Source organism: Myotis daubentonii, chromosome 11, assembly GCF_963259705.1.
Source record: "Myotis daubentonii chromosome 11, mMyoDau2.1, whole genome shotgun sequence".
Classification (NCBI taxonomy): Eukaryota; Metazoa; Chordata; class Mammalia; order Chiroptera; family Vespertilionidae; genus Myotis; species Myotis daubentonii.
The window spans coordinates 81753560-81766846 of NC_081850.1; the positions used below are offsets into that span (position 1 = coordinate 81753560).

General features: G+C 67.3%; 2 protein-coding genes across 13 annotated transcripts in view; both read left to right on the plus strand.

Annotated features, from left to right (window-relative positions):
* The window catches only part of PNPLA7 (patatin like phospholipase domain containing 7), a 30904-nt gene extending 30028 nt beyond the window's left edge, over positions 1-876 (plus strand). For all 5 annotated transcript variants that reach the window (XM_059658564.1, XM_059658568.1, XM_059658567.1 and 2 more), the window contains exons 34-36: positions 40-124; positions 281-384; positions 507-876. In XM_059658564.1, coding sequence (XP_059514547.1) covers positions 40-124; positions 281-384; positions 507-629 — 312 coding nt within the window. In that variant the 3' untranslated portion in view covers positions 630-876. The remainder of the gene's footprint in view (positions 1-39; positions 125-280; positions 385-506) is intronic.
* Positions 877-1393: 517 nt separating this feature from the next.
* Positions 1394-9580, plus strand: NSMF (NMDA receptor synaptonuclear signaling and neuronal migration factor). Of its 8 annotated transcripts, none has more exons than XM_059658570.1 (15): positions 1395-1660; positions 1954-2015; positions 2600-3085; positions 4115-4196; positions 5125-5184; positions 5933-5985; positions 6311-6400; positions 6949-7073; positions 7313-7396; positions 7491-7524; positions 7623-7693; positions 7787-7866; positions 7970-8072; positions 8538-8613; positions 8904-9580. In XM_059658570.1, exons 1-15 carry the CDS (start codon positions 1590-1592, stop codon positions 9323-9325), a joined length of 1899 nt encoding a protein of 632 aa, XP_059514553.1. In that variant the 5' UTR covers positions 1395-1589; the 3' UTR covers positions 9326-9580. The 8 variants fall into 8 exon arrangements, with proteins under 8 accessions (XP_059514556.1, XP_059514553.1, XP_059514555.1 ...); XM_059658569.1 differs by having other exon boundaries at positions 1396-1660; positions 5116-5184; XM_059658574.1 differs by having other exon boundaries at positions 1398-1660; positions 5116-5184; positions 8896-9136.
* Positions 9581-13287: the final 3707 nt, after the last annotated feature.

The following is a 13287-nucleotide window of genomic DNA, read 5'->3' on the forward strand; positions in this document are numbered from 1 at the left end:
AGGGCCTGGCCTAGGGGTGTCCTCCTCCTCGCCCCGCAGGTCCTCACCTGCCCCAACGCCTCCTTCACGGACCTCGCCGAGATCGTGTCGCGCATCGAGCCCACCAAGGTGGCCGTCGTGGACGGTGAGTGGACACCCAGGAAAGGCACCCACACGGCCAGGGTGCTGGGAGCCGCATCCCTTCCACACCTTGACACGGACCAGGGGCCCTGGACCTGGCTGGCTGTGGGCGGGGCCTGTGCCCTCGGAGGGAACCAACATGGCCCACCCCTCTGCCCAGACGAGTCTGACTACCTCACCGAGTGCGAGGACGGCTTGCCCGATGGCCCCCAGGAGGCCTACGCGGACTTCCAGAGCTCCCCGGCCGACGGGGGCTCCGACTCGGTGAGCTGTCTGGGCCCGCCTGGCCCCTCGCCCACACCTGCTCTGAGGCCCAAGGGCAGGGGCGCCCTCAGGGTGAGCCCTCCCCTGTCCCCACCCCGACTGTGACTGCGGTCTGCTTCCAGGAGGAGGAGCCCTCGCTGCATCACCAGCACCCCAGCGTGGCTCCCCCCAAACCATCCGTGGATGCCGCGCCCCCCTGGTTCTCTGGCCAGGACGGGCAGAGGCCTCCCTCCGACGCTCCCTGAAGCCAGCGCCTGCCTCCGTGGCCTGTCCTGGAGCCCACGGCTCCCGGGGCAGGAGACCTGGCTGGGCCCGGGCTGTGCTGGGTGTCAGGCCTCTACACTGGCCGCTCCTGGGGGCGCTTGGTCCTGGTGCCTCCTGCACACACCGCAGCCCTCTGGGTGCAAGCCCCTGCACCCCCCCGCCAGAGGTGTTGGAGCCTCTGAGCCCTGATGCTTCTGCTTAGGTGGGAATAAAGGAGATCTGATCGTGTGGGTGTGTCGTCCTTACGCCCGGTCCAGGGAGCAGCTGCCCCGTTGCTGGCCGCTGTGGGCCGCAGTGGGGCTGCGGGCGGACATCGCCTGCCCTCCCCAGGGGTCGCCTTGTGGGGCCCTGGACCAGACCCCCTCTGCTGGGACTTGAAACTCCTGGGCCACAATCCAGGCCAAGCCGGGTGGGTGCCCAGGACCTGGGGTCCCCAGAGCAAGGAGGAGCCTCGGGGGGCCTCGGGCATCGTTCCCACAGGGGCACGCGGACGCTCCGGAGAGGGGGAGGCCGGCACTTCTTTTCCGGGTCAGCGAGCAGCGCCGGGGAGAACTGCCGCGGGCCCGGGCCTGCAGGGGTCGGGGTGGGGGGTGGGGGGCCCTGACCCCAGCGCCTAGGGCCTTGCAGACAGGGGCCTGCCGTGGTGCGGACCGACCGTGACCGCGCTAGTGCCGGAGCTGCCACCCAGGTCCTGACGTCAGGTGGACGGCCACGGTGCACGACCGCCGGGCCCCGCCCCGTCCCTGACGTCACGGTGGGCGGAGCATCGCCCCCGGTCCTGGCCGCGGCTCCCGGCTCCGGCTCCCGGTGCGGGACGCGCGGAGGGCCCCGGCGAGGCCATGCGGGTCCCGAGCCCGAGCCCCCGTGCGGCGCGGCTCCCCCGGTGGCGGCGGCGGGCGCGGGGCGCACTCTGAGCCCGGGGATGCGCCGGCGCCTCGACCATGGGCGCCGCCGCCTCCCGGAGGAGGGCGCTGCGGAGCGAGGCCATGTCCTCCGTGGCGGCCAAAGTGCGGTGAGTGCGCCCGCGGCCCCTGCCGGCTCCCGCCCCCGCCGCCCCCGTGCGCCCTCCCGGACCGCCCACCACGCGCGGGCGGCAGGACCCGGCGGAAGGCTGACCAGCCCGGTCTGCAGGTCCGGCCACGCTGCCCTGGGCCCACGGGTCCTGGAGCTGCGACCTGCCAGCCGGGCTCCCTGGGGGGGAGGAGTGCCCGCCTGGGTGACCGAGGCCGGGTCGGGGCGGGGACCCCACGCTCCTGCCGCGGGAGAGGCCATGTGCCCTGACGGCGCCCCGCTGTCCACCCCCAGAGCCGCCCGGGCTTTCGGCGAGTACCTGTCGCAGAGTCACCCTGAGAACCGGAACGGAGCAGGTAGGGGCGCGGGAGGCGGTGCCAGGGTGGGGTCCGCACAGCCCTGCACCCTGGGGCCCGCTGGCCCTGGGGGCTGGGGAGTGGGGTGAGCTGAGTGGCAGCAGCTGCCCCGCTGGGCTGGCTCCCTCATGCCCCTGCCCAGGGCCCCAGGAAGAGCTCATCACCATGGCACCCACCCAGCCTGGGCCGTTGGCATGGCAACAGGCCTCCTGGCACCCCCGGGGTTGGCACCGCTGTCTCTGGGGGCCAGCTGGCCGGGGGAGGGGAGGAGTTGGCACTGGGCACATGTGAGCGGTGCCAGGCTAGGAGGGGGACTCTTATCCTGTCCTCCCCATCACCCAGCAGGTAGTACATCCTGTCGCCCACACACACAAGGGGCTTGGGGCCCAGCTGGACGGAGGTGGGAGCCGCTGGGAGGAGCCCTCGGAGCCCCCTGCTAGGACGGCAGGGACTGGGTGGGTCGGGGGCCGGGCAGCCCCAGGCCCACGTCCCGGCCACGCACCCACGGTGTTTCCTGCCTCTGAGCACCAGCAGACGGGGTGGGGAGGCCTCGGGCCGGGGCTCACCTGGCGCCGCTCCCCCAGATCACCTGCTGGCTGACGCCTACTCTGGCCACGAAGGGTCCCCCGAGATGCAGCCCGCGCCCCAGAACAAGCGCCGCCTCTCGCTGGTCTCCAACGGCCGCTACGAGGGCAGCCTCTCTGAGGAGGTGGTCGCCGGGAAGCCGGCGGGAGAGGGCCCCCAGCCCCGCGTGTACACCATCTCCGGGGAGCCCGCCCTGCTGCCCGGCCCCGAGGCTGAGGTCATCGAGCTGGCAGTGGTGAAGGGGCGGCGGCACCGGGAGCACCCCCACCACCACAGCCAGTCCCTGCGCGGCAGCCACGAGGATGTCAGCACACCCTGCCAGAGCTGGGCGGGCAGCCGCCAGGGCTCCCAGGAGTGTCCCGGGTGCGCCCAGCTGGCTCCGGGCTCCTCCCCTCGGGCCTTTGGGCCGGACCAGCGCCCCCTGCCCCAGGCCTCCAGCCGCCGCAAGAAGCTGGAGAGGATGTACAGTGTTGACCGCGTGTCTGGTGAGGGGCTTGGCGCGGGCGCGGCTGCGGGCGAGCTTGGGTAAAGTGCTGGTGCCAGGGTGGGGGGTGCCAGGTCACAGGCAGGTCACAGCCCACAGGTAGTCCTGCGGCTATGCCCCATGCCCATGGCCCATGGTTGGCCGTGACCCTGCCAGCGCCAAGTCAATCAAAGAGTGCTTCCCGGAGGAGGGGCATTGGAGGATCTTGAGGGCTGAGGAGGCAGAAAACATGGGCTTAGGTGGAAGGTTGTGCTGCCTCTGCCAGGCCCCAAGCAGGGCTCCCACTTTCTTCAGGACACACATAGCTGTCTGGGGCCTGGCCAGCCCGTGGGCCTCTCCCCAGGTTGGTGGGCTGTGTGGGTGGTGGGGACCCCCCGAGGCCGCTGTGTCTTGAACAGACCTCCCTGGGCCTCAAGCAGCCCTGCCTCCTGGCCCTGAGGCCGCCTCCTGAGGAGCAGAGCTCTCACCAGCTGAGCCGCCACGTCCCCCGTGGACACCGCCTGGGCCTCGGGCACTGGCCTGGCCGTGGGCAGGTTCCCTCCACAACGCCAGCTCCTGAGGGACACAGGCTGGGGGTTGGGCGAGGGTCAGGGTGAGCGGGCAGAGCTGCTTCAGCCTCCCCCACCTCGTCTGGAGGCTCAGGGTGGACACGTGCCCTCCGTCCGGGAAGGCGGGGGGAGGTCTGGCCAGCTCACACCAGGGCGTCGTGGCTGCTGCGAAGGCACGTCCCGAGTCCCGGACCTGACCTGCCTCTCCTCCTGACGGAGACGAGCCCTTGCCCAGGGCCCCCTGGGGACAGGCTGTGCTTTCACGGGAACGCTCCCCACTGTGGCAGCCAAAGGGAGAGCTGCGCAAGGACAGGCAGATGTCACGAGGCCGCGCGGGGTGGGTGCACGTGGCCGAGCCTGCGCCCGCCTCACCGGCTGCGGCCGAAGCGCCCGTCCCCCTGCAGGCCCCCCGCTCCCCTGCGGCCCCCCCCACTCCCCTGCAGGCCGCCCGCCCCTGGTCACCACTCCTCTGTCTCTTCCAGACGACGCCCACACCCCCATCCGCACCTGGTTCCCCAAGGAAAACCTCTTCAGCTTCCAGACCGCAACCACAACTATGCAAGCGTGAGTCGCGTCCCCGCCACGTGCCCCGTGCCCCGGGCCTGGGAGCCACTGCGGCCCCTCCTCCGGGCCCCGGGCCTGTGTCTCACTCTGAAGGCAGGCGGGCCAGCTGCTCTTCTCACCCTCCCCCGCCCCCAGGCCTCCCCCGCTCTTCATGGCTCCTCCTGTCTGTCCGTCTGTCCTGTCCGTCCACGGCTGGGACAGTCACCAGGGGGGGCGGCTCTTCTGGGCCCGTGTCACCCAGCTCTTCCCACAAGGCTCTGCCTCACCGCCCCAGACAGCGGCCTGCTGGTGGTCCGTGTGCCCCCGAGGGACAGCTTAGGGCTCCGGGGTCTGCCCTTCTGCGCCTGCGACACCGCTGGGCTCTCCGTCCTCTGTCCCGGCTCTTCCCAGGGGCCCCTGGCTGTCCTGTGCTCCACACAGGCTCCCTGCCCTGGGCCGGGAAGTGGGGCCACCACACCCTCGGGGCCCAGGGCTGGCAGGCCACAGCGCCTAGCGGCGCGGCCCACAGCGTGCAGCACCGCGCTGGGTGGCGTGGCCTGGGGAGGGATGACCGCAGGGCGCTCATGGGGGGTGAGGGGTCAAGGCTCACTGTGTCTTCTCTCTCCCGCTGCCCCTCGGCCGTGCCTCCAGCATCTCGTAAGTACCCTGTGGACCTGCAGCCTGGGGCAGACAGTTGTCCCTGGGAGCACGCCCCCCCCCACCCCCCGCAAAGAGGTTCGGGCAGGCCAGCCACTGGGCCTCGACTGTGAGGAGTGCCATGTCCCCAGAGCTCCGAGGCGGCAGGCCAGGGCGAGGCAGGCGGGACCCTCTGCCAGGCCCAGTGCCCTGGATGGCCCACGGCCCCTGTGCTCTCGCCTCTGTCCCCATGTCTGTCCCTCTGCCCGTGGCCAAGGGCAGTGCTGACTCCCCGGTTTCCCAGGGTGTTCAGGGGCTACGCGGAGAGGAAGCGCCGGAAACGGGAGAGTGATTCCGCGTCCGTAATCCAGAGGTAGGGCCTGCCAGCCACTCGCCACCAGGGTCCGTCTCTTGTCGGTGCTGGTCTGGCCTGGGCCCCCCCGAGGCCCCCGCAGACCGGATGGGGGAAGGGCGGTGGCGACCACTGGCCTGGCCCTGCTCTGGGGACGCAGCAGGCAGGAGAGGGCACGTGGCCTGGGCCCCAGGCTTTCGTTTGGGGGCACCATGAAGCCAGAGCTGTGGGGTCAGTGGCAAGGCTTGACCCTCCCGGCCCTCACCTCAGATGTGGCCAGGAGGCCGCCTGTCCGTTTCGGAAGTCGGCCTTGTCAGGAGGCAACGGAGACCTGCCTCTGAGCGGGGGGAGGGGCGTGGTCCCCAGGCCCAAACCCCCTGTGGGTGGTGCAGACGTGGCCCTGCCACTGAGCGCAGGAGCCCTTGGCCCGGGGGAGGGAGGCCGGCCTGGGCCGTGCGGGGTGGGAGGGCGTGCCATGGAGGTGGGCACTGCGTGCCCTGCACCAGGGGATGGAGGGGCCGGGGAGGGCCTGGTGTGGTGCCTTTGTCCAGGCAGCTAGGGGAGGTCTGGAAGGGCCTCAGGAGGGGGACTGGGTGGGCTTTGCCTCTGGTGGGCACTGAGCCAGCAGGAGGGTCCGGGCTGGGAGGGCATCTCTCACGGGGGCGAGGGCAGGGGCGGTGGGCAGGGAGCGGGAGGGGCAGGGCCGGAGGGGCAGGGCCGCCGCTCACCCTCGCAGCCCTCAGCAGCCCCCGTGCCCCTCTTCCCCCAGGAACTTCCGAAAGCACCTGCGCATGGTCGGCAGCCGGAGGGTGAAGGCCCAGAGTAAGGGGGAGGGGGTGGGGGCGGGGGCGCGGGACGGGGCGCCTGCTCTTGGCTGGGCTTGGAATGCTGCTCGCTGCGGGAAGACCCCTAAGGCCCAGCCTCTGCGCAAGATACGACTCCCCAAGCCCCGCCCAGAACCCCAGACTCCGCCCACCGCCCCCATCCACCGTCACCCCCTCCCGCCCCGCCGCCGCGTTCTCCAGTTCCCCAGCCTGGAACTTCCCGACTCTGCCTCCTGCAGCCGCAAACCCTACCCCAGAGTCCATCCCGTCACCGTCCCCGCCGCCCCGCCCGCCCCGCTCATGCGGGTTTGCTCTCCCTGCAGCGTTCGCGGAGCGGCGCGAGCGGAGCTTCAGCCGGTCCTGGAGCGACCCCACCCCCATGAAAGCCGACACTTCCCACGACTCTCGAGACAGTAGGTGCCCTGCGCAGGCCGGCCCACCTCTCCAGGGGCGCCCCAGGCCCGGCCCCGCGCCCCGCAGGGCAAGTCCCTCTCCCAGCGGCGCCCCAGGCCCCCAACCCCGCGCTCCGCAGGGCGGGTCCCTCTGGGGCAGCTAAGCTTCTGCGCTTCTGCTCTGAGCCTCAGGTTGCCCGTTTGGGTGAACAGGGCGCCGGCACCGCTTTCCTCGCGGGCCGATAACTAGCAGCTGTGGGGTGCTGGGCCGCCGGCCGGAGGGGCACGTGGCTGCCAGGCAGCTCCTCACCAGTCCAGGGCCCCTGGCACGCTGGCCGGAATGGCACTGGCATCCTGGCTCCCACAGCCTGGCCGCGGGGTCCACCGGCTTCCGGCCCGGCAGCTGCTGCTGGTGGTGCCCGCGGCTTCTCTCCCTCACCCCCTGTTCCCTCGCTGGCCTGGAGGACCCTCCAGGGCGTGGCCTGCCAGCTCTGTCCACCACCGCTGCTGGGAACCGCGAGCAGGTGGGCGGCGGCCGCCCGCAGCCCGGTGACCCACCTGCCCCTCAGGTGGCGACCTGCAGAGCTCGCACTGCACCTTGGGCGAGGCCTTCGAGGACCTGGACTGGGAGGCCGAGAAGGGCCTGGAGGCTGTGGCCTGCGACGCCGAGGGCTTCCTGCCGCCCAAGGTCATGGTGAGGACCGACCCGGCGCCTCTCAGCCAGCCTGGGGATCCTTTTCCTCAGGAGCGTGCTGTCTGCCAGGGAGGGAGGCAGCCGCTGCCTCTGCCCGCGGGGTGAGGGGCTGTCTCACGGGGCTCCCCTGGGGGGTCTCATCGTAGCTGCTGCTGCGGGTGGGCTGACCACGGGGGCTCCTGCTGCCCCTGGGCTCCCAGGCGGCCGAGCCTCCCCTGAGCCGCTCCCTGTGTCCCCAGCTCATCTCCTCCAAGGTGCCCAGAGCGGAGTACATCCCCACCATCATCCGCAGGGACGACCCTTCCATCATCCCCATCCTCTATGTGAGTGCCCACCCAGCCCCCAGCCCCCAGCGCCGGGGCGGGGGGTGGTGCTGCCCAAGAGGGACTGATTCAGGGTGGCTTGTGTCTGTCCCAGGACCACGAGCACGCGACCTTCGAGGACATCCTGGGTAGGTGCCCTCCATTCCCACCGTCTTCCGGGGCGGGGGCGGGGTGCGCAGGCTGTGGGGGAGCACTGGGGGCAGCGCTCACACCCCTCCCTCCCCAGAGGAGATCGAGAAGAAGCTGAACATCTACCACAAGGGTGCCAAGATCTGGAAGATGCTCATATTCTGCCAGGTGGGGCCTGGCACCCCGTGTGTGTGGACTGGGGGAGCAGTGGATGGACCCCGGGCATGTGCAGCCCTCCAGGCTGACCACCGTCTCTCACAGGGCGGCCCGGGACACCTGTACCTGCTCAAGAACAAGGTGGCCACCTTCGCCAAAGTGGAGAAGGAGGAAGACATGATCCAGTGAGCGGGCGGGTGGGCGGGGGCTGGGGGGGGCCGGGCCCTGCGCCCCCCGCACCCAGGGCCTGGGTTGGAGGCCGCCTGTGACGCACCCTTCCCCCACCAGCTTCTGGAAGCGCTTGAGCCGCTTGATGAGCAAAGTGAACCCAGAGCCAAACGTCATCCACATCATGGGCTGCTACATTCTGGGGAACCCCAACGGGGAGAAGGTACAGGGACCCCAGGCCCCACCAGGCTTCTGGGGGTCCCAGGCCCATGAACAGAGGTGACAGAATGCCCCTCCCCACCTGTGTCTGCTCAGACTCCCTCTCCTCTTTCCTTAAACTCTCCAGAGAGCCTGGCCGGTATGGCTCAGTGGATAGAGCGTCGGCCTGGGGACTGAAGGGTCCCGGGTTCGATTCCGGTCAAGGGCACATGCGGGGGTTGTGGGCTCGATCCCCAGGAGGGGCGTTCAGGAGGCAGCCGATCAATGATTCTCTCTCATCATTGATGTGTCTCTCTCTCCCTCTCCCTTCCTCTCTGAAACCAATACAAATATATTTTTTAAAAAACCCTCCGAGGAACCCCTTGTGCCTCAGCCCAGCCGGTTGTGAGGGGTCCTGCCCCCCCATCTTGCCCTTAAGCTCCCTCCCTTCCTCCCCGCCCTGGACTCATGGCCCCGCCCCTCCTTCCAGCTGTTCCAGAATCTCAGGACCCTCATGACCCCTTACAGGGTCATCTTTGAGTCCCCACTGGAGCTGTCGGCCCAAGGTGAGTTGGTCAGGCTGCTTCCCCGCCCTGGGATGGGGTCCCGAGGCAGCGCCCCCTTCCCCCAGGCCTGCCCCAGCCCACCCGGAGCCCCGCCCCTTCCGCCACAGCCCACCCGGAGCCCCGCCCCTTCCTCCCCAGCCCACCCGGACCCCCGCCCCTTCCGCCACAGCCCGCCCTCAGCCCTGGCCCCGCCCCCATCACGACCCCGACTCCACCCGGAGCCCCGCCCCTCGGCGCCGGCCCCGCCCCCGCTCTGCCTGAGCCCCGCCCACCTCCCCCCAGGGAAGCAGATGATCGAGACCTACTTCGACTTCCGGCTGTACCGCCTGTGGAAGAGCCGCCAGCACTCGAAGCTGCTGGACTTCGAGGACGTGCTGTGAGGCCAGGCGGCCCCTCGCCGCGTCCTGGGCGCCGCCGGTCCTGGCTCAGGTCTCAGCCCGCGGAGCGCCCGCGGCCGCAGAACAAGTGCAATTCCCTCCGGCCCCGGGAGCCGGTGCGGGGCGCCCGGCCGCGTGGTGCCCGCCGGCCGCGAACCCATCACCAGCACGGGCGCCTGGTCGGCTCGCGGGCGCGCCTCTGCCCGCCCGTCCCCGCGGGTCCCCGGTGGGGGGTGCTGTCTCCAGGGCCCGCCCTCCGCCCCCCTCCCGGAGGACGGGCAGTGCGGGCCGGTCGGGCGGAGCGGGCCCAGCCACGGCTGGGTCCCCGTGGGTGAGACCCGCCCACCGCACTGGGGGCCTGGACCCCACATCCAGGCCCAGGAGCCGAGCGCTGGCGGGCGGGCTGGCACCGGCCTGGCCCTGGCGGCACTCTTGTACATACAGCTGGCGCTGGGGGCAGGTCCCCCTTTGCAGAGCCCGGGTGGGAGGGCACCTGGCTGTGCCCGAGGCTGAGCGGGGGCGGGAGTGGCCGGGCTCTAACCATGTACGATATCCGTAGAGTGACCATTAAAGCTGACCCTCCGCCGCTCTGCCCGTGTCCTCTCTCCGCCCGCGGGGTACCTCCCGGTCGGAGCTGCTGAGCCTGCTGATGAGTCCGCCGAGGTGGCCGCCGGCTGGGCCTGAGGCTGCTGAGCTTCCAGACCACCCCAGCCAGGGGCCGCTCCATGGGGGTGGGGACCCGCTGCAGGGAGTGGAGGGCAGGCCCTGAGCCGCGAAGCCTGGGGTCTGAGAAGGGGCAGGACGGGGAGTGAGGTGCCCTGCCCCTCGCCACCTCTGTCCCCACCCGGGCAGTGAGGCCAGGGAGTGACCACAGGACCGGCGGGCCTCCCTTAGCCTCCTCATTTCCAGATATGCCCACTGCCACCTGTTCCCTAGCAACCAAGCTGTCACTGGGCATGGCCAGGCCTGCCAACCCCGGTGGCTCCTGGTCCAGTGGCCCGGGGACAAACAGCCGGTGCCAGCCGGTTACCCACAGTGGACGGCGTGGTGCGGCCGGGACAGGGGGACCGGAGGGCGGCGGACCTGCTCGGGGACAGCCCTGCATCACATCACCCTGCTGGGCAGGGGCGTAGAAGTTTGGGCACCAACTTGAATGGGTCAACTTTTAGGGGTTTAGATTCAATCCCACATGCTGGTCCACATGCTTGAACTTACTATATCACGCACCACAAGGTCATGTGACTCGGGAGGCCTCCGCACCCGCTCAGCTCCTGGGGCCTGAGGGACCCCCGCCCCTCAGGCCTGGCATCTGGGCGACGCTACCGGCACTTCCGTTTGTAGGTGAAACCCTGCGGCCTGAGCAGACGGCGGCCCACCTACCCGCGCACCGGGGCTCAGAGGCCTCAGTGCCGCCCCCAGGGCAGCCCGAGGCTCTGCGATGTGCCCTGGCCCCTCGCCCGGCCTCTGCTGGGAACCCTGCAGTCTCGGATGGGGGTCACTTCCGCGAGTGTGTCCCCCCCCCCCCCCCCGGTCCCGAGGGTCGGCCCGGCCGAGGCGGGTAGGGTTCTGGGTGTGCCCCGCCCTTAGGAGGCTCCAGGTTTACACCTGGTTCACCAGGTTCCACTCCCCACACCCACAACCACCCAGGAGCGGCCTCGTGGAGGGAAAGGTGGCAAACCGGGAGGTGCCCAAGGACAGACAGTACAAACACGGGGAAGCATTCTGGGAAAAGCACAAAACCAGTGAAGTGATGGCTGACGCAGAGGCAGCCGGGGGGGGGGGGGGGGCGGCCAGTACAGGGGCCAGAGCCGCCTCCGTGACAGGGCGGCTGCCCACGGCCCCGCGGAGACACGAACACGGCCGAGGTGGTTGGGGAAGAAGTGTTCCCGGCACGGAGAGAGGGTCAGGTCCTCAACAGGGAGAACGTTTCTATGTTTTGGTAAAAGACAAGCCAACAGGAAAAAACGAACAGCGATCTGAAGAGACAACTCCTAGAGCAGCGGTTCTCAACCTGTGGGTCGCGACCCCTCTGGCGGTCGAACGACCCTCTCACAGGGGTCACCTAAGACCATCCTGCCTATCAGATATTTACATGACGATTCATCACAGTAGCAACATGACAGTGATGAAGTAGCCACGAAAATGATTGTGTGGTTGGGTCACAACATGAGGAGCTGTATTTAAGGGCCAGAAGGTTGAGAACCGCTGTCCTAGAGGAAAGCAGTCGCCAGAGCGTCTGCATAGAGCGTCTTAGCCCCGCTCGGGACTGAGGAAAAGAGCAGGAGGACGGAGGTGTGACTGCTTCGCTGTTGGTCTGGGAAAACCTTCAGGGCTCTCGGTGCCTGTGCTGGTGGACGGGGGGAAGGCCATGGGAGCGGCTGTCGTCTTGGGAAATAATCTGGCAGCAACGGTTAAGTGTAATGAATCCTGGTGGAATAGGAAAGCTGGACGGACTAATTACTAGCAATGGGGTTGAATCAGTAATTAAAAACCTCCCAAAAAACAAGAATCCAGGACCAGATGGCTTCACTGGTGAATTCTACCAAACATTCAAAGAAAAATTAATACCAATCCTTCTCAAACTATTCTTAAAAAAATACCAAAACCTTACCCTGATACCAAAACCAGACAAGGATGCCACACACACACACACACACACACACACACACACACAACATAAAGACCAATATCCCTGGTGACTATAGATGCCAAAATCCTCAGCAAAATATCAGCGAATTCAACAATACATGAAAAGGACACTACGTCACAGTCATGTGTGATTTATTCCAGAGATGCAAGGATGAGTCAACATCTACAAATCAGAACAAACCACCCCAAAAGGTGTATGAAACCACGAACGACCCCAAATAGCCAGAGCAAGCTTAAGAAAGAAGAAGAAAGCTGGAGGTGTTTCACCCCCTGATTTCAAACTATATTGCAGAGCTACAGTCATCAAAACAGCATGGCATTGACAGGAAAACATATCGCTGGAACAGAGCAGGGAACCCAGAAAGAAACCCATGGGTTTCTACACGGTCAATTAATTTATGACAAAGGAGCCAAAATTATGCAATGGGGGAAGGACAATCTCTTCCATAAACGATGTTGGGAAAACTGGGCAGCCACACGCAGAAGAATGAAACTGAACCCCTATCTTACCCCACACACAAGAATTAACATAAGGGATTAAAGGCTTGAGCAGAAAGCCCCTAGAACAGTGGTTCTCAACCTTCTGGCCCTTTAAACACAGTTCCTCATGTTGTGCCCCAACCACACAATTATGTTCGTGGCTACTTCATCACTGTCATGTTGCTACTGTGATGAATCGTCATGTGAATATCTGAGATGCAGGATGGTCTGAGGTGACCCCTGTGAAAAGGGTCGTTTGACCGCCAAAGGGGTGGGGACCCACAGGTTGAGAACCGCTGCCCTAGAAGAAAATGCAGGCGGTAATCTCCTTGACATCGGACTTGGCAATGATTCCTTCAGACCTGACACCGAAAGCAAAAGTAACAAAAATAGCAACAGACAAGTTCACCAAACGAAAAGCTTCTGCCCAGAAAGGAAGCCGCCAGCAGGACGAAGGGCAGCTTACAGGATGGGAGAGAGGAACTGCACGCCACGTGTCTGATAAGGGGCCAGCGCGTAATACGAGTGAAGAAGTCACACAACAGCTCAAAACAATTTAAAAATCCAACTAAACAATGGGCAGAAGAGCTTGTCAAAGCGTATGACAGAGCCGGGCCGGTGTGGCTCCGTGGTTGAGCGCGGACCCAAGAACCAAGAGGTCGCTGGGGAGGGAGCAGAGAACTGGCTCTCTCCTGCTGGGAAAGTGGGGGGGGGGCAGTTAAAAGTGGCCTGACTTCAGGACCCCGTGGTCTGTGTCCTCAGTCGGTCAGGGGAGACCTGTGCCCAGACGTCCCTCACCTGTCTCTTCAGGGTCCGAATGCCTTGGACCTTGGATGGGGAGGACGGGAGGTGGGCGCAGAGGAGGGACCGGCGCCTGTGCATCCCTGGGACCTCGCCCCCCAAGACAAGCTGTGGAGAAGGAGCCGCTGTTTGGGGAGGGAGGCCAGGGCCCTCCAGCTGTGCAACCAGCAGGCGCCCAGGCTGCAGCCCCGGCCCCCTGACCAGGGCTGGGCCGCCTCCGGCCTTTGCTCCCGCTGAGCCCTGGCTCCCCTTCTAGTCACCTGACTCACCTGACTCTGACCTGCCCTCAGCCCAGCCCTGGCGCTTCTGCCAACTGGGGGAGGGTGGGGTCGGAGGGTAACGTCCACCTCCCAGGAGGGGCGGGCCC

Excerpts from the sequence above, each read along its gene's own strand:
- NSMF (XM_059658569.1), top strand. The coding sequence starts at position 1,590 with ATGGGCGCCGCCGCCTCCCGGAGGAGGGCGCTGCGGAGCGAGGCCATG. Across the intron at positions 5,986-6,310 it reads CCGGAGGGTGAAGGCCCAGA|CGTTCGCGGAGCGGCGCGAG; the intron begins GTAAGGGGGAGG and ends CTCTCCCTGCAG. Across the intron at positions 8,073-8,537 it reads GGAACCCCAACGGGGAGAAG|CTGTTCCAGAATCTCAGGAC; the intron begins GTACAGGGACCC and ends CCCTCCTTCCAG.